This window comes from Gorilla gorilla, chromosome 20 (assembly GCF_029281585.2).
Source record: "Gorilla gorilla gorilla isolate KB3781 chromosome 20, NHGRI_mGorGor1-v2.1_pri, whole genome shotgun sequence".
NCBI classification, from domain to species: domain Eukaryota; kingdom Metazoa; phylum Chordata; class Mammalia; order Primates; family Hominidae; genus Gorilla; species Gorilla gorilla.
In genome coordinates this window covers 20,095,359-20,122,093 of record NC_073244.2, presented here as the reverse complement: position 1 = coordinate 20,122,093, position 26,735 = coordinate 20,095,359, and the positions used below count along the sequence as shown (strand labels likewise).

The 26,735-nt window shown below is 53.3% G+C and overlaps 3 protein-coding genes across 4 annotated transcripts; 1 reads left to right on the top strand and 2 right to left on the bottom strand.

Annotated features, from left to right (window-relative positions):
* Window positions 1-4,110: 4,110 nt before the first annotated feature.
* Window positions 4,111-6,979, bottom strand: MISP3 (MISP family member 3). Of its 2 annotated transcripts, none has more exons than XR_010131900.1 (3): window positions 5,306-6,124; window positions 4,728-4,868; window positions 4,111-4,485 (listed from the first exon to the last, which is right to left on the bottom strand). XR_010131900.1 is itself a non-coding variant. In XM_004060152.4 (3 exons), the coding sequence occupies exons 1-3, from the start codon at window positions 5,871-5,873 to the stop codon at window positions 4,468-4,470; spliced, it is 660 nt and encodes a 219-aa protein (XP_004060200.1). In that variant the 5' UTR covers window positions 5,874-6,979; the 3' UTR covers window positions 4,112-4,467. The 2 variants fall into 2 exon arrangements, 1 of the variants encoding a protein (XP_004060200.1); XM_004060152.4 differs by having other exon boundaries at window positions 4,112-4,485; window positions 4,728-4,801; window positions 5,306-6,979.
* Window positions 6,980-7,823: 844 nt separating this feature from the next.
* On the bottom strand, window positions 7,824-8,821 carry LOC101131825 (elongation factor 1-delta-like). Its single transcript, XM_019015551.4, has one exon. It carries the CDS (start codon window positions 8,740-8,742, stop codon window positions 7,897-7,899), a length of 846 nt encoding a protein of 281 aa, XP_018871096.2. The 5' UTR covers window positions 8,743-8,821; the 3' UTR covers window positions 7,824-7,896.
* Window positions 8,822-17,017: 8,196 nt separating this feature from the next.
* Window positions 17,018-26,658, top strand: PALM3 (paralemmin 3). Its single transcript, XM_055371953.2, has 7 exons — window positions 17,018-17,682; window positions 20,484-20,532; window positions 22,225-22,305; window positions 22,855-22,997; window positions 23,146-23,230; window positions 24,236-24,281; window positions 24,435-26,658. Exons 1-7 carry the CDS (start codon window positions 17,642-17,644, stop codon window positions 26,417-26,419), a joined length of 2,430 nt encoding a protein of 809 aa, XP_055227928.1. The 5' UTR covers window positions 17,018-17,641; the 3' UTR covers window positions 26,420-26,658.
* The last annotated feature ends 77 nt before the right edge of the window (window positions 26,659-26,735 follow it).

Here is a 26,735-nt window from a genome sequence, read left to right as displayed (position 1 = left end):
CCTGGGCAACAAGAGCAAGACTCCATCTCAAAAAAAAAAAAAAAAAAAAAGGAAAAGAAATCTAGCATTTCACATTTACAACATATCTCAATTCAGACTAGCCACAAGCAGCTCTAGACGGCCTCCTTTAAGTCAAATCCACTGTCTCTTAAGACAGGGTTTCGGGTGGGTGGTGACAGTACAGTACTGGAAGGGGAAGGAAACAAGCTTTGTTTCCTGGGTCCTGTTGCTGAGCAGCTTTCTACACCCTTGATTCTCAAACTTCCTAGTGTGCATCAGAATCACATGGAGAGTTTGATCATTAAGTCTGGGATGAGACCCAATAAAGTGCTTTTTTTTTCTCTCTCTTTTTTTTTTTTTTTTGGTAGAGACTTTGTCTTGCTATATTGCCCACGCTGGTCTTGAACTCCCAGACTCAAGCAATTATCCCACCTCAGCCTCCCAAAGTGCTGTGATTATAGGCATGAGCCACCACACCTGGCCCCTGGAAGGCGCATGTCTAGCAATTCCCCAAGCATTGCGGATACTGCTGGTCCTGGTGCCACTACATTGAGAACTGCTGGTTTATATTTACTTCATGGTTCTCAGACTCAGCTGTATATTGTAATCACCTGGGAGCTTCAAAAAATACTGATGTCAAGCCCTTCCCCCATTCTGATTTACTTGACATATGGGGGCCTCAGTTGAGTTTAATATTCAGAAAAGTTAGAGAATCCCTCATCTATACTTAAGTAGTCCTGTCCGCTCTTTTTTTTTGGAGATGGAGTCTCGCTCTGTCACCCAGGCTGGAGTACAGTGGTGCAATCTCAGGGCTCACTGCGACCTCTGCCTCCTGGGTTCAAGTGATTCTCCTGCCTCAGTCTCTTGAGTAGCTTGGACTACAGGCATGCGCCACCATGCCTGGCTAATTTCTTGATTTTTAGTAGAGATGGGGTTTCTCCATGTTGGCCGGGCTGATCTCGAACTCCTGACCTCAGGTGATCCACTCGCCTTAGCCTCCCAAAGTGCTGGGATTACAGGCATGAGCCACTGCACCAGGCCTAATTTTTGTATTTTTAGTGGAGATGGGTTTTCACCATGTTGGCCAGGCCGGTCTCAAACTCCTGACCTCAGGTGATCCACCCACCTTGGCCTCCCAAAGTGCTGGGATTACAGGCATGAGCCACCATGCCCGGCCCCTGTCCACTCATGACATACTTAGTTCTTGGCTCCCCTGCTGGAAATTAAGACCAGCCTCTAAGTGTTTCCATTTTCCACCTTCCCAGGCTCTCTCCGCCTTTCTCTACATAGCTCCCACAGTCACAGTGAAGTATGCTGAGGATGGGGTCACTGGGCTGAGGATGGGGTCAGCTGATGAGCCCTTCATGGGCTGAGCTGCTCTTGGGTGCAGCCTTGTATCAGCGTGACCTCTCTATATTTTATGCATATGGATTTCACTAGACATTTGATGCCCCTATACAAGAGACAGAGTTGGACAGAGCCAAGAATTTGTTTTTGTTTAAGACAGAGTTTCGCTCTGTCACCCAGGCTGGAGTGCAGTGACATGATCTCAAGAGCCAAGAGTTGAAACAGCGATTCTAAAATGTTCCTGGGTTGGGTGTGGTGGTTCACACCTGTAGTCCCAGCTACTCAGGAGGCTGAGGCAGGAGGATCACTTGAGCCCAGGAGATCAAGGTTACAGTGAGCTGTGATCATGCCACTGCACTGCAGCCTGCGTGACAGAACAAGACTTGTCTCCAAAATTGAAAACATTTTTAAATTTAAACTTCCTGGGTCTCCCCTTTTCTGGTCTTAGTGAATTTTTTTTTTTTCCTTAGGTTACAGATCTCACTGTCACCCAGGCTGGAGTGCAGTGGTTCAATCATAGCTCACTGTAGCCTCAACCTCCCAAGCTCAGGCGATCTCCTGCTAAGCTTCCAGAGTAGCTGGGACCACAGGCACATGCCACCACACCCGGTTAATTTTTTGTAGAGATGGGGTGAGGCAGTGTCTCGCTATGTTGCCCAAGCTGGTCTTGAACTCCTGGGATCAAGCAATCCTCCTGCCTTGGCCTCCCAAAGTGCTAGAATTACAGGCATGAGTCACCGCGTCTGGTCCTCAGTGCACTTCTTTTTTTTTTTTTTTTTTTTTTTTTTTTAATATGGAGTCTTGTTCTGTCACCCAGGCTAGAGTGCAGTGGCACAATCTTGGCTCATTGCAACCTCCACCTCCCGGGTTCACGCCATTCTCCTGCCTCAGCCTCCTGAGTAGCTGGGACTACAGGCACCCACCACCACGCCCGGCTAATTTTTTTTTTTTTTTTTTTGTATTTTTAGTAGAGATGGGGTTTCACGATATTAGCCAGGATGGTCCTGATCTCCTGACCTCATGATCCACCTGCTTTGGCCTCCCAAAGCGCTGGGATTACAGGCGTGAGCCACCGCGCCAGGCCCTCAGTGCACTTCTTTTTTTTTTTTTTTTTTTTTTTTGAGACGGAGTCTCGCTCTGTCGCCCAGGCTGGAGTGCAGTGGCGCGATCTCGGCTCACTGCAAGCTCCGCCTCCCGGGTTCACGCCATTCTCCTGCCTCAGCCTCCCGCGTAGCTGGGACTACAGGCGCCGCCACCACGCCCGGCTAATTTTTTGTATTTTTTTAGTAGAGACGGGGTTTCACTGTGTTAGCCAGGATGGTCTCGATCTCCTGACCTCGTGATCTGCCCGCCTCGGCCTCCCAAAGTGCCGGGATTAGAGGCGTGAGCCACCGCGCCCGGCCCCTCAGTGCACTTCTAAGACACTGTAAAACTAGTCCCAGAATGTTAACTGTGCAGATACAGTTTTAGAGACAATTTAGGGTGTTCACCCACCCTCTTGAACCCCCATCCAGGGGAGAGAAATTAACCAGAGCTTGCAAATTGACAGCCACAGGCCCTATTGCAAACAGGTGTTGCTTGCCACCTTCCTTCCTTCCTTCCTCTCCTCCCGCACAACTTTAAAAGTTTTTTCTAGGCAGGGCGCCTAGAAAAAACTGGGAGGCTGAGGCCGGCAGATCACTTGAGGCCAGGAGTTCAAGACCAGCCTGGACAACATGGTGAAAACCCATCTCTACTAAAAATACAATAAATTAGCCGGTGTGGTGATGTGCACCTGTAATTCCAGCTACTCGGGAGGCTTAGGCAGGAGAATTGCTTGAGCCCAGGAGGCGAAGGTTGTAGTGAGCTGAGATCGCACCACTGCACTCCAGCCTGGGTGACAGAGCAAAACTATCTCAAAAAAAAAAAAAAAAAGTTTTTCCTAAATAGTCACAATCATAAAAACGCAGATTTCTCTCTTAAAAGCCAGGTTTCAGTTGCCTTTTTTATTTTTTTGAGGCAGAGTCTCACTGTGTCACCCAGGCTGGAGTGCAGTGGCCCGTTCTTGGCTCACTGCAACCTCCGCCTCCTGGGTTCAAGTGATTCTCATGCCTCAGCCTCCTGAGTAGCTGGATTACAGACATGCACCACCACGCCCAGCTAATATTTTGTATTTTTAGTAGAGACGGGGTTTCACCGTGTTGGCCAGGCTCGTCTCGAATTCCTGGCCTCAACTGATCCACCCACCTCGGCCTCCCAAAGTTCTGGGATTACAGGCGTGAGCCACCGCGCCCGGCCACGGATGCTTTTGGAGAGCAGAAACTCTTGACCCAACACCACGAATGAGCACGTCTCATAGTGAGGACCCATGAGGTCAAGAAGAACGGTGATCATTAGGAACTAATAATGTTGAGAAGCCTGAACCCTCACCACCTCTTTTTTTTAGTAGCTGTTGTTTACGTTCCCAGGGTAGGAACAGCCTCTTATCACCACTGTCTAGCCAGTGCCCAGCGCAGGGCACACCGTTGGCACCAATAAATGTTGACGAGGAAGCCTGGAAACGAGAGGGTGTGAACTCGGTAAGCGCGCCACATTTTGCGCCCGGGCCGCCAGGGGGCGGTAGGACCTGGGCCAGGCCGTGTCTGGCCGTGCCGGGGGAGGCGGGCAGCCCCAGAGCAGGGCGGTAAGGGCGCATTCCCGCATTCCGGCCCGCACCTCTTGGGGTTTTCTCGGGCCTCCCTCGGCCCGCCGTGCTCCCGCCCCACCCCAGACGAAGAGGACCCAGAAAAAAACAGGCTGCAGTGCCCTGAAAGAAGAGGCTTTATTGGGGGTGGGGGGAGTGGGGCAATCGAGGCGGTAACTCCGTCCCTCTTAACAGTCAAGGGAGAGGGTAGTTCAGTTTGCAATTAGGCAGAGAAGGGCTGGGCAGTTTCACTGGCGGACTTGTGGGTGGTGGTCAGTTTCCCAATGGGGGACTGTAAGTTTTATAGAGGGGGCTGGTCAATTTCACAAAGGCAAGTCGATTTCATCTTCGCCAACGCAGAGAGCCTCCCCTTCTCCAGGCCTAATGCTAGACGCCCCCCGCCCTGTTCCTCTGACGCGTACGTTACTTCCGGCCGGGGGTCCCAGCCTTTTCAAACCTCAAGGTTTGCGCTCCTCCTGGGGACAGAGGGCCAGAAAGAAGGCCCGCCTCAGGGACCTGTGCACTGCATCCAGGCTCGGGGTGGCGGTTTGGGCCTCAAGACCACCGTCTCCTCTTCACCCCGGGGATGCGTCCCAGACCGAGTTCTGACCAGAGTGGCCCTCCAGGGGGGATGCACTTTTCCCCACCCAGCGTCCTGGCACCGGAGGGGTGGGGGGACCGACAAGCGCTAGAGGCACACGGGTAAGGGGGCTCCCACCTGCTCCAGGCCGTTCTCCGAGACCTTTCTGCGGGGGGGCCAGATCACCGCCAACTTTCCGTCGCCCCTGCTCGCTGCGGGGGAAGGGGCGCTCAGCTCACCAGCTGGCGGCAGCCAGGATGAAAGAGGCCGGCCGCACCCCTTAAACACACACAGGCGTTCACCCTCCGCCTCCCCATGAAAGCCTCCATTCAACTCCAGGCACCCAGGAACCCGAGGGAGGAGGGAGGTGAACCCAGAAAGGAGAAGCAGGAGCCCGAAAATTCAGAGGGAGGACCCAGGAGTGCCAGAACCTAGTCAGGGTTCCCTGGAACCCGACAAAAAGGAAGACATCTGGAATGCCCCCACCCCCGCGCAGCCTGGGTGGTGTGGATCAGAGAGTCCATCACTCCCGGTGGAGGGGTGGATCACAGCGAGTAATGGAGCTCCAGAAGGGGTAGGCAAGAGACAAAGTTGAGAGGGGGTCTGGGAGCTTGGAGGGAGACACCCCGAGAATCGGAGGGGCCACTGAAGTTGGGCAAACGGTGGGGGCGGCTGGAACCCTGGGGGTCCCCGGCGTTGCTACGCCCGCGGCTTACCGGTGAGGCTCGGCGTAGGCTCCTTGAACTCCGCGGTGCCATAGACGCTGCGCCGCTGGCGCTGCAGTTCCTGCTCGCGCTCGCGCACGGCGCGCACCTCCTGCTCCAGCAGTGACGGAGTGAAAGGCGGCGGGGCGCTGCCCAGCACCGGGCACCCGCCCTGCACTGCCGAGCGCGGCCGTCCCCCAGGCTCTGGCAGCCTCTGCGGGCCCGCGCCGTCCCCTGCCCCCGCCGAGGAGCCGCTCCCCGCCGCGGCCTCGAAGAAGCGCTTGAGTTCGCCCAGCGGCTGCGGAGGCGACCGGGCGCGCGGCTCGGGGACCGCGGGGCGCGCCAGCACCGCCTGCCGGTGGGCCTCCCGCTCGATGTCCCGCTGCATCTGCGCGCCCGCCCGCGCCCGCTCCAGGGCGCGCGGGAGCGCGGGGCCAGGACCCGGCAGGTTGAGCACCGGCCGCACGCGCAGCTCGACGAGTTCACGGCCTGCGCGGCCCGGGCTCAGGCCCCGGCTCCGGCGCAGGCTCTCCTCACGTTCGCAGCTGCGGCGGATTTCGCGCTCGATGGGCGTCTCCATGAACCGCTCCTCCGGGGGACGCTGGGGAGCCTCGGGGCACGGCGGAAAACGCAGCGTGGGGCTTCCGAGACTGACCTGGAGGAGGAGGTCTTAGGGCCTGGAGGGGGATGCTGCCCCTGGACCTCCGCCCTTTGCGCTTCGGTCGGACGGCCCAGGGTCGTCTCTGCCTGGCTCAGGACTCTCAAAGCCCGCAGCTGTGGACAGCCCGGGGCTCTCTGCGTCCTGCTCGACTGATGGCTCGAGGACTTCGCTCTCTTGCTCCAGGATCTCCACGTCCTTTGCGGAGGGCTTGGAGACCTCGGTGTTCAGCTCCGCAGCAGCTCTGGGGCTTCGCTGTCTGGCCCTGGGGACTCCTGGCCCTCCTCTTCAGACGACCCCAGGGTTTCGTTCTCCGGCCGGTGGGGGCCTTCGTGTCCAGGGTTGGAAGCAGTTCGGAAGCCTCAGTTCCCAACCGGGGTTTTGATTCCCAGAGCGAGGACAGAGGGCACTGTGAGGCACCTGTGGCGGCAGTGGCGGCCCGTGGGTTCCAAGGCGTCGCCCGCACCGGCCGCTTCTCTGACCCGCCTCTGGCCTCCAGGAACGGCCCCCGGGGGCAGGGCCGGGCACCGCCCCCGGCACCTGCCAGGAGGACTCCCGCCCCGCCCTGGCCCCGCCCTCGGGACAGGGGCGCCTCGGTGGGGCACTCAGTTTCGTCAACTAGCGCGCCCAGTCACCTCAGGGCACGGGACTTCTTGGAAGAGGGCTTCCCTAGACCCGGCCCCGCTCTCTGGGGGGCCATTCTGGGTGCTGGGTTCTACTGAGCGCACCCTGGCACTTTTTCAGAGCCATGTCCCCGTCATCGTCCCGGAGACTGGGGCCAGCAGCTCGTCGGACTGGGGTTCTGAACCACTAGCCGCTTGGTGAGGTGTCCCCCGAAGCCGTCTTTTCGGGACCCGGGCAGCCCCGTTTGGTCGTGCCAGGCGGCAGGCAGCGACTCCTCAGGCCCCTGGGCCCTCCCTCCGATCCAGCCTTGCAGCCCACAGCTCCGGCCCGAGGGGGCGCCAGGAGCCGCCTTACTGGCCGCTGGGGTCTCCCTACCAACGCTTGGGTTCAGCGAGGTTCCCAGCCGCGCACCACTGCCCCCCCGCCAAGCCGAGAAGCGGCTTCCCCTCTCCTCCCGGAAAAATCCGGGAGGTGTCCGCGGCCAAGGGCACTCCCGGATTGAGGGAGGAGGGAGAGACGGACACAGTGCGCCGTGGGCGCAGCTTAGCGGTTGCAGTTGAAAGGCGGTCACCTTGGGCCCGGGCGCCTGGGGAGGCCCAGACAGGAAACAGGAGGCGTCCAGGGTAGGGGGAAAGAGCAGCTGGGGCCGGATCATGCCGTTCAAGGGCAGGATCGATGCCCTTGCGCGGGCCACCCTCCCCTAGGGACGTTTTCCACTTTCCCCCTAATGGAAACAGACTCTTCCCAGAACCTGCCCCCAACCCCACCATTCTGGGGTGCCCAGAAGGAAAAATACAGTTACCGGCCAGGCACGGAGGCTCATGCCCGTGATGCCAGCACTTTGGGAGGCCGAGGCGGGAGGATCACCTGAGGTCAGGGGTTCGAAACCAGCCTGGCCAGCATGGCCAAACCCCGTCTCTACTAAAAATACAAAAAAAAGTTAGCCAGGCCTGGTGGTGGGCGCCTGTAATCCCAGCTACTCGGGAAGCTGAGGTGGGAGAATCACTTGAACCTGGGAGGTGGAGGTTACAGTGAGCCAAGATCGCGCCACTGCACTCTAGCCTAGGCAGCAAGAGCAAAACTCTGTCTCAAAATAAATAAATAAGCTGTATACTTCTGGGAAAAAGTTTTCTCTATAGCACCTTCCCCACTGTATCATCTCCTGGTCCTTCCTCCAGCCATGCCAACTGGGCTGGGTTCTTGGCCCCCTTTCACGGGAACATTTTTTTCTTTTTCTTTCTTTTTTTTTTTTTTTTTGCCGGTTTCAGTCTTTAATCGTGGCAGGGCCTTACGCACGCGCGCACATACACACACTCAGGCTTCAGATCTTGTTGAAAGCTGCGATATCGACACTCTGCACGTGCTCCTCAAATTTGGTGATCTCCTCCTCCAGCAAGTATGTCCCCACCTTGTCGTCCTCCACCACACACTGAATCTGTAGCTTCCGGATACCGTAGCCCACGGGCACCAGCTTGGAGGCCCCCCAGACCAGCCCGTCCATCTCGATAGAGCGCACACAGGCCTCCAGCTGGGCCATGTCCGTCTCATCGTCCCAAGGCTTGACATCCAGCAGGATGGAGGACTTGGCCACTAGTGCAGGCTTCTTGGCCTTCTTCTCTGCGTACTGCCGTAGCCGCTCCTCCCGCAGCTGTGCCGCCTCCTTGTCCTTCTCCTCATTGTCGCTGCCAAACAGGTCAATGTCATCATCCTCGTCATCCTCTGCTGGTGTGGCTGGCTTCTTGGCCAGGGACTCCACTTGGCGCATGGGAGACACGTGCTGGGTCTGCGGGGCCGTGGCCCAGTGGCCAGGCGAGCTCTTCTCCAGCACGTTCAGCTGGGCCTCCAGCTTGGAGATGGCCTGCTGCAGCTCCTGTACCACGCCACGCAGGCTCTGGTTCTCCACTTCCAGACTGGCGATCCGGACAACGAGCTCGCTGTGGTCTCCGCTGGGGCCGCTGGAGGCCCCGGGGCCTGAGCTTCCAGCCAGGGATTTCTGGATGTTCTCTCTGGCTCTCACAATGTCATGGAGGATCACGCTGGCGCCGTTCTCCTGGCGGGAGGCACCTGCCACAGGCCCCTTCATCTGCTGGTAGAATCTCCTTTCTGCGTCGTCATATTTGAACTTGTCAAACCAGATCTTCTCATGTGCTAGGAAGTTTGTAGCCATTTTTCTGACGCCAGCCAAGGACGCGGCGACCAAGGAGGAGGAATCGGTGGACGCGGGAAGATTGATGAGAGGGCTCTTTTTCTTTTTTGAGACGAAGTCTCACTCTGTCGCCCAGGCTGGAGTGCAGTGGCGTGATCTTGGCTCACTGCAACCTCCGCCTCCCGAGTTCAAGCGATTCTCCTGCTTCAGCCTCTGGAGTAGCTGGGATTACAGGCGTGTGCCACCACGCCCAGCTAATTTTTTTGTAGTTTTAGTAGAGACGGGGTTTCACCATGTTGGCCAGGCTGGTCTCGAACTCCTGACCTCATGATCTGCCCGCTTCAGCCTCCCAAAGTGCTGGGATTACAGGTATGAGCCACCGCGCCCGGCTTCTGGGAGCTTTTTCTGACAAGAGCACCTATGATGTCCGTTTGGCAGATTCAATCACTGACTTCATTCCCTGTCCTCCTCTTCATTAGCTCCTTGGTCTTTGGGTACACCACCCCCTCCTGATTTCCTTCTACTTCACAAGCACCCCTTCTCAGACTTCTGTTTCACCTTCCTTCCCCTCTGGCTTCCTTGGGGTCACCTGATGAAAGAGAGGAGAGTGAAGCCAAGGTGTTTATCCCAGCCAGGCACAGTGGCTCAAACCTGTAATTTTAACACTTTGGGAGGACGAGGCAGGAGGATTGCTTGAAACCAGCCTGGGTAATATAGGGAGACCCTGTTTCTGCAGAAAGGAAGAAAGAAAGAAAGAAGGAAAGAGAGAAAGAAAGGGAGGGAGGGAGGGAGGGAAAGAAGGAAGGAAGGAAGGAAGGAATGAAGGAAAGGAGACATTTTTAAAAATTAGCTGGGTGTGGTGGTTTGTGTCTGTAGGCCCAGGTACTAGGGAGGCTGAGGTGGGAGGATCATTTGAGCCTAGGAGTTTGAGGCTGCAGTGAGCTATAATAATGCCAATACACTCCAGCCTGGGTGATAGAGAAAGACCCTGTCTCTAAATAAATAAATAAATAAAATAACACTAAAAAAAGATGTTTAGCTGGGCACAGTGGTTCACACCAGTAATCCCAACACTTTGGGAGGCTGAGGCGGGCAGATGGCTTGAGCCCCAGGAGTTCAAGACCAGCCTGGGTAACGTAGTGAGACCCCATCTCTACAAAAAAATGCAAAAATTAGCAGCATGTTGGTGGTGTGTGCCTACAGTCCCACTACTCAGGAGGCTGAGGTGGGAGGATCACCTGAGCCCAGGGAGGTCAAGGCTGCAGTGAGCTGTGATCACACCACTGCACTCTAGCCTGGGCAACAGAGTAAGACTCTGTCTAAAGAAAAAAAAAAAAAAGTTGGCCACACGCAGTGGCTCATGCCTGTAATCCCAGCGCTTTGAGAGGCCGAGGCAGGTGGATCACCTGAGGTCAGGAGTTCGAGACTAGCCTGGCCAACATGGCGAAAACCCATTTCTACTAAGAATACTAAAAATTAGCCAGGTGTGGTGGCGGGCACCTGTAATCCCAGCTACTTGGGAGGCTGAGGCAGGAGAATTGCTTGAACCTGGGAGATGGAGGTTGTAGTGAACCGAGATCGCACCATTGCACTCCAGCCTGGGCGACAGAGTGAGACTCTGTCTCAAAAAAAAAAAAAAACGTTTATCCCATGTCCCCTCCCTCCAAGCCCCATTGGTGACATCCCTCTGCTACAGGCAGTAGCTCTACACAGCTCTCTCCAGGGCAAAGAGGTGGTCACAGCTGCCAGGCGTTGCTAACCCAGGGTGTCTATACTGTGCCTTGATGGTTTCCCCTCCAGCTTTATAAACTGGGTTCTATTAAGTTCTCATCAACCACTGTGTTCAAGTGCACAATCTTTTTTTTTTTTTTGAGACGGAGTTTCGCTTTTGTTGCCCAGGCTGGAGTGCAATGGTGTGTTCTCGGTTCACTGCAACCTTTGCCTCTTGGGGTTCAAGTGATTCTCCTGCCTCAGCCTCCCAAGTACCTGGGATTACAGGCATGTGCCAGCACGCCCACCTAATTTTTTGTATTTTTAGTAGAGACGGGGTTTTACCATGGCCAGGCTGGTCTTGAACTTGTTACCTTAGGTGATCCGCCTGCCTCAGCCTCCCAGAGTGCTGGGATTACAGGCATGAGCCACCGCGCCCAGCCTTTTTTTTTTTTTTTTTTTTTTTTTATTGTTTGAGAAGGAGTCTTGTTCTGTTGCCCAGGCTGGAGGGCAGTGGCATGATCTTGGGTCACTGCAACCTCCACCTCCTGGGTTCAAGCAATTCTCTGCCTCAGCCTCCCGAGTAGCTGGGATTACAGGCACCTACCACCACGCCCAGCTAATTTTGTATTTTTAGTAGAGACAGGGTTTCACCATCTTGGCCAGGCTGGTCTTGAACTCCTGACCTCATGATCCACTCGCCTCAGCCTCCCAAAGTGCTAGGATTACAGGTGTGAGCCACTGCCCCCAGCCTCAAGTGCACAATCTTTCCTATTGGGACTCAGGCTGTAACAAATTTCAATCTCATGTTTTAAACATCTAGGCCGGGCTGGGCACAGTGGCTCAAGCCTGTAATCCCAGCACTTTGGGAGGCGGAGGTGGTGGATCACTTGAGGTCAGGAGTTCGAGACCAGCCTGGCCAACGTGGTGGAACCCCGTCTCTACTAAAAATACAAAAAAACTTAGGTGGGTGTGATGGTGTGGGCCTGCTACTCAGGAGGCTGAGGCAGGAGAATCCCTTGAACCTGTGAGGCAGAGGTTGCAGTGAGCCGAGATCGTGCCACTGAACTCCAGCCTGGGTGACAGAGTGAGACTCAGTCTCAAAAAAAACAATCTACGCTGGGTGCGGTGGCTCACGCCTGTAATCCCAGTGCTTTGGGAGGCTGTGGCAGGAGGATCACTGGAGGCAAGGAGTTTGAGACCAACCTGGGCAACGTGGCAAGTGGTGAGACTCCACTTCTAATATATATATATAATATATTTATATATTATATATATTATATATTATATATAAATAATATATTATATATTATTATAATTAAATATTATATATATTATATATTATAATTAAATATATCATATATAATATATTTATATATAATATATAATATATTATAGAATTATATATAATATATAATTAATATATTATATAATTATATAATAATATAATATATTATATATAATATATAATTATATAATATATTAATAGATAAGTATAAATATATTAATATATTATATATTATATAATATATATTAATATATATTATATAATATATTATATATAAATATATAATATATTATATGTAATAATATAATATATATTATATATAAATATATAATATATTATATGTAATAATATAATATATAATATATAAATATATAATATATTATATGTAATAATATAATATATATTATATATAAATATATAATATATTATATGTAATAACATAATATATATTATATATAAATATATAATATATATAATAGAATATATATTATATATAATAATATAATATATAATATATAATATATATTATATATAATAGAATTATATATAATATATAATATATAATAATATATAATATATTATATATTATAATATAATAGATATAATACATTTATTATATTATTTTTATATTTATTAATTTATTATTAATAATATATTAATATATTAATAATAAATTATTGATAATAAATATATTTATATTTATTATATTATATATTTATTATATATTATTAATATATATTATATTTATAGACATTATTATAATATATAAATAAATATATTATTATATATAATATATTAATATATATAATATATAAATATATAATATATAAATATATTATATATATATAATCTTTATGCTGATGTCTCCTAAATTTATATCTCTAACTCTGACTGCTCCGCTAGGCTTTGGACTCATCTAGCAGTCTCCGGTCTAATAGACATTTCAGACTGAACACTTCCAAAACCACATTCTTGGTTCTTCCAACCCTACTCCTCCTCACCGTGTGTGTCAATTTCACCCATTCAGTTTTTCATGCCAAAAAGTACCCCAGGAGTCAGCCTTAATTTCTTTCTTTAGCCACCCTCCAATTCATCAGCAAACTCTCTTGACTCCACCTCCAAACAGATTTTGGGTTCATCCACTTCTCTCCATCCTTGTTCCAGCCACCTCCTCCCTCTCAAAGGTTCCCATCAAGCCACGCACAGTGGCTTGCTCATAATCCTAGCTACCCTGGAGGCTCAGGCGGGAGGATGGCTTGAGCCTAGGAGTTCAAGAACAGCCTGGACAACATAGTAAGACACCATCTCTAAAACAATAATAATAATACAAATAAAACAAAGGCTCCCACCAAATTTAGAATAAAAATACGAATTATCTACCTTGCCCCAGCAGGCCCTGCCCACTTCTCAGGTCATATCTTCTCACACTATCCCCTTGTGTCACTTCATTTCAGCTTAGTACTTCCCTTAACCCCTCCCCCAACTGCATTCCCACCTCAGGGTCTTTGCACTGCCGTTTTCTCTGCTTGAAATGACAGTCACATGGCTGGTTCCTCTATTCAGGTCTCACCTCAAATGTCACTTCTTCAGGGAAGTGGTCTCTGATAACCCAGCCTACAAGAGCACTCCTTCTTTAGCCCCATTCCAGGTATTCTCAATAACTCACCCCCAATTGCAGTTGCCACCAATTGCTTTTATTTTTATTTTATTATTATTATTTTTTTTTGACAAAAAGTCTCACTTTGCCAACCAGGCTGGAGTTCAGTGGCACGATCTTGGCTCACTGCAACCTCTGCCTCCAGGATTCAAAAGCAATTCTTCTGCCACAGCCTCCCGAGTAGCTGGAATTACTGGTGCGCACCACTGCGGCTGGCTTATTTTTCTATTTTTAGTGGAGATGGGGTTTCACCACGTTGGCCAGGCTGGTCTTGAACTCCTGACCTCATGATCCACCCACCTTGGCCTCCGGAAGTGCTGGGATTACAGGCATGAGCCACCGTGCCCAGCCTTCTTCTTCTTCTTCTTCTTTTGAGAAGGAGTCTCGCTTTGTCACCCAGGCTAGAGTGCAGTGGCACGATCTCGGCTCACTGCAAGCTCTGCCTCCCGGGTTCATGCCATTCTCCTGCCTCAGCCTCCCGTGTAGCTGGGACTACAGGTGCCCGCCACCACACACCACACCTGGATAATTTCTTTCTTTTTTTTTTTTTTTGTATTTTTTAGTAGAGACAGGGTTTCACCATGTTAGCCAGGATGGTCTCGATCTCCTGACCTCATGATCTGCCTGCCTCGGCCTCCCAAAGTGCTGGGATTACAGGCGTGAGCCACCGTGCCTGGCCCCAGCCTTCTTTTTATTACTATTATTTTTTTTTTTTGAGAAGGAGTCTTGCTCTGTTGCCCACGCTGGAGTGCAGTAGCACCATCTCGGCTCACTGCAACCTCTGCCTCTCAGGTTCAAGCAATTCTCCTGTCTCAGCTTCCTGAGTAGCTGGGATTACAGGTGCATGGCCGGCTAATTTTTTGTATTTTTAGTAGAGTCGGGGTTTCGCCATGTTGGCTAGGCTGGTCTCGAACTCCTGACCTAAGGTGATTTGCCTGCTCGGGCTCCCAAAGTGCTGGGATTACAGGCATGAGCCACCAGACCCGGCACCAATTGCTTTTATATTTCTTTCTATTTGTGTATTATCTGTCTCTCTCCCCATACGAGAAAGTGAGCTGCATAATAGCATTTTCTGTTTGTCTAGTTCATGTCTATACCCAATGCCCCCATGCCTAGAATAATGCCTTATTATTATTATTATTTGAGATAGGGTCTTGCTCTGTCACCTAGGCTGGAGTGCAGTGGCGTGATTACAACTCACTGCAGCCTCAACCTCCTGGGCTTAAGCAATCCTCCTGCCTCCGCCTCCCAAGTAGTTGGAATTACAGGCATGAGACACCATGCCTGGCTCCAACATCTAAATATTTAACAGTATAAAATCAATCTACAAACAATTAAATAGGCTGGACGTGGTGGCTCATGTCTGTAATCCCAGCACTTTGGGGGGCGGATCACTTGAGGTCAGGAGTTCAAGACCAGCTTGGCCAATATGGTGAAACCCGCCTCTACTAAAAACACAAAAATTAGCCAGGCATGGTGGCGCATGCCTGTAATCCCAGCTACTCAGGAGTCTGAGGCAGGAGAATCACTTGAACCTGGGGGGCAGAGGTTGCAGTGAACCAAGATCACACCACTGCACTCCAGTCCAGCCTGGTGACACAGTGAGACTGTCTCAAATAAATAAATAAATAATAAATAGAATATTTTATTTCCTCCAAAAGGTGGAAATAACTCAAATGTCTATCAATGGATAAATGGATCAGCAAAATATAGTATAGTCATATGATGAAATATTATTCAGCCATAAAAAAGGAATTAAGGGGGCTGGGCACAGTGGCTCAGGCCTGTAATCCCAGCACTTTGGAAGGCTGAGGCGGGTGGATCACGAGGTCAGGAGATTGAGACCATCCTGGCTAACACAGTGAAACCCCGTCTCTACTAAAAATACAAAAATTAGCCAGGTGTGTTGGCGGGCGCCTGTAGTCCCAGCTACTTGGGAGGCTGAGGCAGGAGAATGGTGTGAACCCGGGAGGCGGAGCTTGCAGTGAACCTAGATTGCACCACTGCACTCCAGCCTGGGCGACAGAGCGAGACTCTGTCTCAAAAAAAAAAAAAAAAAAGGAATTAAGGAACGATAAATACACGCTACATGGATGAAATTTTAAAACGTGATGCTGAGTGAAAGAAGCCAAACACAAAAGACCACATAGTGTGTGAGTCTTTTGTTTGTTTGTTTGTTTGTTTTTTGAGACCGAGTTTCGCTCTCGTTGCCCAGGCTGGAGTGCAATGGCGTGATCTCGGCTCATCGCAACCTCCGCCTCCCGGGTTCAAGTGATTCTCCTGCCTCAGCCTCCCAAGTAGCTGAGATTACAGGTATGCACCACCATGCCTGGCTAATTTTGTATTTTTAGTAGAGATAGGGTTTCTCCATATTGGTCAGGCTGGTCTTGAACTCCCGACCTCAGGTAATCCGCCCACCTCAGCCTCCCAAAATGCTGGGATTACAGGCATGAGCCACCGCGCCCGGCCTGTGAGTCCATTTTTATAGAACTATCCAGAATAGTCCGGGCACGGTGGCTGACACCTGTAATCCCAGCACTTTGGGAGGCCAAGGAGGATGGATCACCTGAGGTCAGGAGTTCAAGACCAGCCTGGCCAACATGGTGAAACCCTGTCTCTACAAGAATACAAAAATTAGCTGGGCGTGATGGCGGGTGCCTGTAATCCCAGCTACTTGGGAGGCTGAGGCAGGAAAATTGCTTGAACCCAGCAGGTGGAGGTTGCAGTGAGCCAAGATTGTGCCCATCGCACTCTAGCCTGGGCGATAGAGTGAGGCTCCGTCTAAAAAAAACAAACAAACAAAAAAGAAAAACAAAAAGTCCAGAATAGGCAAATCCATAGAGATGGACACAGATTGGTGGTTGCCAGGGACGGGAGGCAGGGGAATGAGTAGTGACCGCTTCCTTTTGGGTTGATGAAAATATTCTGAACCAGACAGTGGTGAGGACTGCATAATATTGTGAACATACTAAATGCCACTAATGGTAAATTTTGTTATGTGTATTTTACCACGATCAAAAAGTAATTTTTTTTTTCAGACGGAGTCTTGCTCCGTCACCCAGGCTGGAGTGCAGTGGCATGATCTCAGCTCCCTGCAATCTCCGCCTCCTGGGTACAAGCAATTCTCCTGCCTCAACCTCCTGAGTAGCTAGGACTACAGGTGTGCCACCACACCTGGCTAATTTGTATCTTTAGCAGAGGCAGACTTTCTCCATGTTGGCCAGGCTGGTCTCAAACTCCTGACCTCGTGATCTGCCCACCTCGGCCTCCCAAAGTGCTGGGATTACAGGCGTGAGCCACCGTGCCTGGCTCAAAAAGTAATTTTTTTTTTTAGACAGAGTTTTGCTCTTGTTGCCCAGGCTGGAGTGCAATGGTGCGATCTTGGCTAACTGCAGCCTCTGCCACCTGGGTTCAAGTGATTCTTCTGCCTCAGCCTCCCAAGTAGCTGAGGTTACAGGCATGCACCACCATGCCCAGCTAAGTTTTTTTTTGTATTTAGCAGAGACGGGGTTTCACCATGTTGGTCAGACCAGTCTCGAACTCCGCCCTCCGATGATCCACCCACCTGGGCCTCCCAAAGTGCTAGGATTACACGTATGCACCACTGTGCCTGTTCTTAAAAAATAATTTTAAAAAATGTTATCTGCCAGGTGTGGTGGCTCATGCCTGTAATCCCAGCACTTTGAGAAGCCGAGGAGGGAGGATTGTTTGAGCCCCGGAGTCTGAAACTGCAGTGAGCTATGATCGCACTACTACATTTTAGCCTGGGCAACAGAGTGAGACCCCCATCTCTAAAAAAATAAAACAGTCTCCAGCCTGTGTGCTATGCAATGGTGCTCTCCTGTGGGTGAGTCTTGGCAGGCAGGCAGACTCAAGATGATTGGGGTGCCAAGTAGAAATGCCATTCTCTGGTGGCAGGGGGAGTCACCGACTCAGTACTCTCACCCCCACGCTTGACCACGCGTGTGTGAAAGTGTGTTTTCCGGGAGGCAGCTGAGTGCAACAAAGAGGCCAGAGGCTGGTGAATAATTTATCAGGACAGCTGATAGTACCTCCCCAGAACTGCCCTCCAGCCCCCAGCCCCCCTCTCTGGTGTGCCTCCCGCCTCCCTGGCCCAAACCTGCTGGACCAGCTCTCCCGGTGCGGTGCCCGCCCGCAGCACCCCCCCAACTCCAGGCAGCCAAGTCACAGCCTCCGGGGCACCTTCAGGCAAGCGGGTGGTGGGTCCAGAACTCGGAGACCAGAAAGTGAACTTCTGGGCAGAGATGGCCCTGCAGAGCCAGGTGTGGTCTCTGGCCACACCCATGTAAGTGTCTGGGGGGTCAGGGGGGCTGGTGGGCAGGGCCTTGGGAGGGGCTCATGGGGGATGCTGGCCTTGTCTGGGAGCCGAGAGCTCCAGTGGCCTCTCCTAAGGGGACCCGGGGAGTGGAGGGGGTGGCCAGCCAACCCCATAGGCTCATCAGTGTCACCCTTCCTTAAAGAGTCATGGGGTGGGAGAGAGATATAGGCTCCCCCTGCCCCTTCCTCTTCGGGGATTTTCCGCTGCCAGGGCTGAGAACCCAAAGTCCAGCCAGGGGGTGGGGCTATTGCTGTGGTGCAGGGAGTGGGGAAGGTCAGGGTCACTGGGTTCCACGTTTTGCCTCTAGAGTCACCCCCTCAGTGTCCAAGGTGGGAGAAAAGGCTTGAGATCCAACAGAAGTTAAAAGCTCCCAGCCTGAGAAAGACAATGGCAACATTGCAAGGATGACCTCCTTCATGAAATGGTCACCAACTCTTGCGGGTGGCCAGAAGCCCAGGCCGCCTACGTTGTTCTTCCAGAGTTAGTTAGAGATAAGCAAGATGGAATGGGGTGTGTGAAGTCTTTTCATAGCTGAGGGGTGAGAGTTTTTTAAGGTTAAAAGGGTAGAGGGGGCTTCAGAGGTTTGGAAAGAGTTTTGGAAAAGGGGCTTCCCCCCACACTAGGGACCCCAATTCGGTTCCTCACCCTTCTAGGTCCTCCATTGCATTATTCAGCAACTACAAACCTGGTTGCTTAGCAATGGGAACCCGATCCCCCCCAGCAAGGAAGAGGCAGGGAGATTACATCTTGGGGGTGGTACAGGAGACCACGGGACTTCAGCCCTCCCCCAGGGGCAAACCTATAAGCACAGAATCTGGGCTTCCTTTGGGATATCTTGCAAAGCATGACTTCGTGGCCGGGCGCAGTGGCTCACGCCTGTAATCCCAGCACTTTGGGAGGCCGAGGCGGTCAGATCACTTGAGGTCAGGAGTTCGAGACCAGCCTGGCCAGTATGGTGAAACCCCATCTGTACTAAAAATACAAAAATTAGCCGGGCTTGGTGGTGCACGCCTGTAATCTCAGCTACTCAGGAGGCTGAGGCAGGAGAATCGCTTGAACCCAGGAAGCGGAGGTTGCAGTGAGCTGAGATTGAGCCAGTGCACTCCAGTCTGGGTGACAGAGCGAGACTCCGACTCAAAAAAAAAAAAAAGCATGACTTCAATTCCTTGCCCCAAACAGCATTCAGGGTCTCCAGGCTGCTCTCTTAGCTACCTTGATGGGGATTCCTAGACCTGCACCCCCGCCCCCCTCGCCAGCTGTGTTCTCAGTATTTTGGATCTGACAGCTTTAAGTTCTGATCTTGGCTCCATGACCTTGGACACTGATGCCACTTCTCAGAACCTCAGTTTTCCCATCCATAAAATGGACACATTCATATAGCTTACCTCCTAGAGTCATTGGGAGGATTCAGTGAATTACATTGCACCTGGCACGTGTTACGGGCTAGCTAATGGTTGGCTGATTTTGTTCTTAGCTGGAATGTCAACTCAGCAAAGAGTTGACGCCACTGTGTCATGATAGAGGCAGGGAGGGGGAGGCAGAGGTGGCTGTGGGAACCTAGCGGAAACCCCATAGGGCACTTAGAACACTATACGCTATATATAGTATATATGTATCATATATATGGCACTATAAGTGCTGATAGCCTTCACGTTGTGGCCACAGAAGATCTGGGAGGTCTTAGCTGGAGTTCCGGCAATGAGGCTTACCCAGTAGGGTGACTGTTCAAATTAATAAATGTTTGAGGGTTTGATCAGCGCCCGTCCATGCCGGGTGGTGGAGATGACAGGCAGAGAGACATCGCTTTCTAGATACTGGCCTGTGACACGTGGTCAACATAGCAACATAGTCAGGGGTGCCCAATGCATGTCTGTGTTGATAAGGTTGGTGTGACACTGACTGTCCCTAATCATCTTGCAGTATGACAGTCACCCTCCAGCTTCCACGGGAGCCTAAGTGGGTCCAGAGGCCACTCTGGAGGATGAGAAGTAGAGATGTTTTGAGGAAGACAATGACAGGGGAATCTCGAGTTAAACCTTAAATGGCAAGTCCCCCTCCTCCCAGCTCAGAGTCCAGTCCTAGGCAGAGTGACCCAGTGATCCTTGTCCCCAGGGAGGGGGGTTAGCAGGTGGAGGAGGCAGCTCTGGGGTTACCATGGCAACAGTGGGAGGGCCACAGACTCGCTTGCCCCCCAGCGCTTGAGAAATTCTGGATAGGAGCTGAGGTCCAGAGAGGGTGTGTGACTGGGAAGAGAAAGAGGCACACAGCCTGTTAGGGGCCTGGTGGCATTTGAGAGTTTCTGCAGGTCGGACTGGAGACGGTTATTATAATTAATCATACATATTATTCATCATGGAATTATATAAATTGTGATTATTCATAAACAATGGGACTATTTTTGTAGCACTGTACCCTAAGCTTTTCCCTGCATGAATAGCTCCTTGCAAGGGTCCTCTGAGATCGGGGGTGGCAAGGACAGGGTGGTCAAGCTATTCCTGCCCATCTTACAGATGAGGAAACTGAGGCTGAGAGAGACAAAGCCAGATTTAGGGAGGGCTTTAGCCTCACCAGTCGTGGTCACTGCTCAGTTCCCCTCCCAAGACCCTCGCCCCCCGCCCAGACTCTTCCCAGGTGCAAAGGGGAAACAGAGGCAAAGTGCTGGGCTCGGGGCAATTTCCATACTGCTCAGGGATCTTGGCCAAGAGAGGGGCGTTCAAGACGGGTGCGGCCTCTGGGAGCCCCTCGAAGCCCCTGCCCTCTCCCAACAGGCCCATGGCGGAGAGCTCCCTCTACCGGCAGCGGCTAGAAGTCATCGCTGTAAGTGACGCCCTCCCCGCGCCCTGGGCACCCCCAAACTTTCCACCATGCTCCCTTCTCGTCTCTCCGTCATCTCTGCGGAGAGCGCCCTCAGCTCCAGCCCCGCTCAGGGCTCCCCACTCCAATTCTCAGCCCCCTCTGCCCCCCAGTTCCTGTCTGGTCACTACCACCCTCAGAATGGGGAGCTGTGGCCCCCACACTTCCAGAGCCTGCATCGTCTATGCCTCATTCCTGAACCCCAGCCTCCCAAAAACCCCATGCCTGAGCCGCATCTCTCGGACCGCTTTTTATCAGACCGCTATCTCTCAAATCTCCCTACCTCGGAGCCCCCATCCTGACAGTTCTTCCTTGGGAACTTTCATCCCTGACTTCCTCGTCTCTCTGGACTCCCCCATCTCTGGGTCTCTACCACTCTGATCCTATCTCTGTCCTGCATCCTTCCCTCCTCCATCTCCCTGAACCCCAACTTTCCGCACCCACTTACATACCCCATCTATCCATACCTCCACCTCTGTACCCCATATTTCTGACCCCTATCTCTGTATCCCATCTCCCTGATCCCCACCTCTACACCTCAGTATCTCTGGACCCCGTGGCTGCACTCCCATCTCACTACTCACTAGCATCCTCCTTTTGATCCCCATCTCTGCACCCCATCTCTCCGGACCCCCATGGCTGCACCCCCATTTTGGATCCCCATCTCACTAGCACCCTCCTTTTTATTCCCCATCTATGGAACCCCATCTCCCTGCACCCCATCTCTCTATACCCCACTTCTGTACCCTATCTCTCCGCACTCAACTTCTACACCCCACCTATCTGCACCCACTTCTGTACCCCATCTCACTGTACCCCACTTCTGTACCCCATCTCTCTGCACCCCCACCTCTGCACCCCATCTCTCTAGATTCCATGTCTACACTCCATTACTCTGGGCTCCCATGGCTGCATCCCCATTTCGGACCCCCATCTCACTAGCACCCTCCCCTCCTTTTTTCTTTTTTTGAGACGGAGTCTCGCTCTGTCGCCCAGGCTGGAGTGCAGTGGCGCGATCTCCGCTCACTGCAACCTCCGCCTCCCGGGTTCAAGAGATTCTCCCGCCTCAGCCTCCCCGGTAGCTGGGATTACAGGCGCCTGCCACCACGCCCAGCTAATTTTTGTATTTTTAGTAGAGCCGGGTTTTCACCATGTTGGCCAGGGTAGGCTAGAACTCCTGACCTCAAGCGATCTGTCCGCCTCGGTCTCCCAAAGTCCTGGGATTACAGGCGTGAGCCACCGCGTCCGGCCGCACCCTCCCTTTGATCCCCATTTCTCTTAACCTCGTATCTCGCAGCTCCCCAGCTCTGCCCCTCCCCCTGATAGCTGTCCCAAGGCCCCACCCCCTACACCCCCCATCCACAGACCCCCATTGGGCGCGGGCGAGGCCTCCGCAGCATCCCGGGCGCGGCCGGCCCCGCCCCCGCCCCGCCCCCCCCCCCCCCCCCCACTCCGCCCGCCGCTGAGTCAGCGCCTCCGCAGCCCCCTCCCCGCCCTGGGTGCAGACCCGCGCTGGGCCACCCCCGCCGGGCTCGCTGCCTCGGGAGCCCCGGGAGCTCCGGGGAGCCCCGCGGAGGAGGGAGGGGAAAGGGAGGGAAGAGGAGGTGGTGGAGGCCGCGCCCGGCCGGCGGGCAGCTCCGGGTCCTCTGTGCGCAGGAGAAGCGGCGGCTGCAGGAGGAGATCCGCGCCGCGCGCCGGGAGCTGGAGGAGGAGAAACTCCGCGTGGAGCGTCTCAAGGTTGGGGGCGGGCGGGGGCGCCTGCCTAGCCTGGGGAATGAAGTGGGGGGTGTCTGTGCAAGTCGGTTTGGGGGACGATAGGAGCCTCTGTCCAATTTTGGGGGGGAGCGGGCAGTTGGGGGCGTTTGTTCCAGCTTGGCCGGGGCGGGGGATGTCTTTCCCAGCCTGGGAGGGACGAAGTGGGGTGGTCATGGGGACATTTGTTCCATTTGGGGAAAAGTCTGGGACAGTGATGCTGTTTGTCCCAATTTGGGGGAGATGGAGAGGAGCCGAAGTCTAGCTTTGGGGTAGGGAGGGGCCAGTAGGGAGAGACATTGATTTCACTTTGGAAGTGCCCGTTTCATTTTGGAAGGGTTTGGAACAAGGGATGTCTGCCCACTTGCAGCGTTGGGGGGCACTGTGGCCATGTATCCCAGCCTGATGTATGTCGCATCTAACTGGTTGTGAGGTGGTAATAAGATACCTGCCCAGCCTGCAGTGGTCGGGAGGGGACTTTACATGGACCGGGGTAGTCTGTATGCCCAGCCCCAACTCCCTTCCCCTGCCCAGAGGAAGTCTCTCCGGGAACGTTGGCTAATGGATGGGGCAGCTGCAGTGCCAGAGCCATCCGAAGACTCCACCTCGAAGGACCCCCAGTCACCTGAGGGCCAAGCTCAGGCCCGAATCCGGAACCTGGAAGACAGTTTGTTCACGTGAGTGGAGACCTGCTAGCTCTGCCCGAACCCTGCCCCAGCTGGGTGAGATCGAGACCCTGGGCACGTTCCAAGGAGGTGGTAGCTTGAGCCTAGGAGCCCAAGGAGCCTGGGGGCCCAGCTCCTAGCAGCCCTCTCTCTTCTTCAGACTCCAGTCCCAGCTGCAACTGTTGCAAAGTGCTTCCACAGGTGCCCAGCACAAGCCCTCAGGCAGGCCCAGCTGGCGCAGACAGGTGAGGGGGGAATCAGGGGAGTAGGATGGGGGGGCATGGCCAGCAGGCCTCAAAGCAGGACATGGAATCAGGAATGCAGCTTTCTCCAAGGGCAGCCTGGCCACTAGGTCTGCATTCAGATCCGCTTCCTGCTTTTACTTTGCTCTGTGGTCTTGGCAAGTCAATTTCCTTTCCCAAGCCTTAGTTTTCCCATCTCTAAAATAGGAATAACAACAGTATAGGCCAGGCATGGTGGCTCACACCTGTAATCCCAGCACTTTGGGAGGCCGAGGTGGGCAGATCACTTAGGGTTAGGAGTTGGAGACCAGCCTGGCCAACATGGTGAAACCCCATCTCTACTAAAAACACAAAAATTAGCTCGGTATGGTGGTGTGTCCCTGTAGTCCCAGCTACTGGGGAGGTTGAGGCAGGAGAATCACTTGAACCCTGGAGACAGAGGTTGCAGTGAGCTGAGATCACACCACTGCACTCCAGCCTGGGCAACAGAGTGAGACTCTGTCTCAAACAAAAATTAGCTGGGCATGCTGGCAGGTGCCTGTAGTCCCAGCTACTAGGGAGGCTGAGACAGGGAAATCGCTTGAAACCAGGAGGCAGACGTTGCAGTGAGCCGAGATTACGCCACTGCACTCCAGCCTGGGCGACACAGCAAGACTCCATCTCAAAAAAAAAAAATTAATTTGTATTTATGTTGATTGGAATGTAAGTGCCAAAAACAAAAGGCTTAAGTGTCCCTTGTGCATGGTAACCAGTAACTGACAAAGTAGGCCCCTAATACAGATTGGCTATGGGGATGCAGTATTGTTTAAGCACCTACTGTGTGCAAGGCCCTGGAACATAGGGCAATAAGATAGATGAAGAAGGCAGAGGTACAATGTGGAGTTTGATCCTGAAGGTAATAGAGAGCCACTGAGGGTATTTGGGGGTGGTGGGGTGGGAGCCTAGCATGCAGGGAGGCTGGAGGTGGGGATGAGGGCCAGCCTGACCTTGTCTCCGCCATCTCTGCAGGGTCACCGTCCTCTCTCCCAGTCCATTGTCGAGGCAGGTTCTGTAGGTAAGTGTGGGAGCCCCTAGGTCTGGGGGTCAGGTCACCCCAGAGCCTGGGTGTGAGAGGGTGACTCAAGAGGAGTGTGGATGGCAGTCCTTTTGTTCCATCTTAACCCTGTCTTCCCTTTTGTCCTCTCCCCTCCACCTCTGACTCCCCCAGGCCAGACTGATCTGAACAAGAGAGCCTCCCTGCCGGCTGGACTAGTGGGCACGCCTCCAGAGTCCCCCTCTGAGCCCAGGGAGGATGTCTTAGGGTTTCTGCCAGGCCCCAGGCAGGTCCCTGGGGCAGCAGGAGACTCCTCAGAAGCCAATGGCCCATGCCCCAGCCCTATCCCCACTCCAGAGCAGGGGCTAAGTCAGAGGGCAGTGCCATCCGAAGGGCGGGTGGGTGAGGCCAAAGGAGGGGGCGTGGTGAGTGTGGTGTGGGAAGGGCTGAGGGCCACAGAGGACTGTGCCACAGGGGCCACGGGCCCCGAGCTGGAGGCTAAGGTGGAGGAAGTGGTGCTGGAAGCCATCGGAGACAGGAAGGGAGCTGGTAGCCTGGAGCTCCCGGCCTGGGTGAAGGAGGACAGGGGCATCGTGGAGGTGGTCTGGGAGGGGGTGGGTGGCAGCAATGCAGAGGCCATGGGGGAGATAGGCAGGGTCTCTGAGGTCGTGCAGACTAGCTCGCCTAGGCTCCAGGAGAGATTAGAGGCAGCAGCTTCCATAGAAGGGGAAGATGTGCCGCAGGGCAGCCCTGAGGGTGATGGGCAGGGAGGCTCTGGAGGAGAGGAGGGATCCTTCATTTGGGTGGAGAGAGTGACCCTCAGTGAAGAGTGGGAGGAGCTGCTGGTGGAGGGGTTGGAAGGGCCCGAGGTGGCAGGGAGGGAGAGAGGAGATGAAAGCCTGCTGGGGGCCAAGGGGGCCGAGATGGGAGGAGGCAAGGAGACCTGGGAGGCAGAGAAGAGAAAAGCAGAAGAATCCATGGGAATAGGAAGTGAGGAAAAGCCAGGGACAGGGAGGGATGAAGCGGAGATGTCACCAGTGGTAGAGAGGAAAGGAGGAGAGAAGGAGTTGGAGCTGGAGAGCAGAGGAAGTGCAGAAAAGCTGGGAACAGAGAGGGAAGGAGTTGAGGAACCACTGGGCATAGAGAGAAAAGTTGAGGGACATTTGAGGGCAGAGAAGGAAGGAGATGAGGAAAAGCGAGGGGCAGAGGAGGAGGAGGTAGAAGAACCATTGGGAGTAGAGAAGAAAGGAGGTGAGGAAGAGCCAGAGGCAACCAAAGAACCACTGGAGGCAGAGAGAAAGGGAGGGGAGGAGACACTGGAGGCAGAGAGAAAGGGAGGGGAGGAGACACTGGAGGCAGAGAGAAAGGGAGGGGAGGAGACACTGGAGGCAGAGAGAAAGGGAGGGGAGGAGACACTGGAGGCAGAGAGAAAGGGAGGGGAGGAGACACTGGAGGCAGAGAGAAAGGGAGGGGAGGAGACACTGGAGGCAGAGAGAAAGGGAGGGGAGGAGACACTGGAGGCAGAGAGAAAGGGAGGGGAGGAGACACTGGAGGCAGAGAGAAAGGGAGGGGAGGAGACACTGGAGGCAGAGAGAAAGGGAGGGGAGGAGACACTGGAGGCAGAGAGAAAGGGAGGGGAGGATACACTGGAGGCAGAGAGAAGGGGAGGGGAGGAGACACTGGAGGCAGAGAAAAGGGGAGGTGAGGAATCATTGGAGACAGAGAAGACCCAAGGGACGGAGGGAGATCTGAATCTAGAACAACAAGGGTCCAGGGAAGGAAGTGAATCCCAGGCAGAGGAGGTGAATGAGGCAGGGCCTCCCCTTGAGGCTAACACGGAGACAAGGCCAGAGAAGGAAGCACCCCAGCCCCAGGAGAAGCCAGTAGGAGCCCTGGAGGAGGGAGTGAAACCCCAAACCGCTGCTGAGGGCCAAGGCCCCTTGGGGGATGCCACACCCCTTCTGGCAGAGACCCCAGCCCCAGAGCAGCCCGCCGAATGCCAGCCACTGCTTCAGGGGGAGGGGCCCAGCGCCAACCCCAGTGCCCACCCTGTGCCCACCTATGCGCCTGCCCGGCAGCCTGAGCCATCTGCCCCCACCGAGGGTGAAGAGGCAAGTGGCCCTAAGCAAAAGACGTGCCAGTGTTGTGCGGTCATGTGAACCCATGCTCCTCCACCCCATGTCCAGCTCCTCTGACAGCTACCTCGGCCTCTTGGCACCCAGAAGAGGGTCCCAGGCACAGACAGGGCACCACAGGACTGGCCGTGGCACCTGGGAGCCAGCTAGCCTGCACGTCCACCTACACCTGGGCTTCCAGACCCCTTGCCCACTGCCTGTAACCCTGGCCTCCTTCTGCGATGAAGCCTTTATACTTGAAAATAAAATGTGAAAGCACTCAAGACGGCTTGAATGTGTGTGTAGTCAGCACAGAATCACAGCGTCATCTCCTGGTGGAAAATTCGAGGCTTAACCCTGC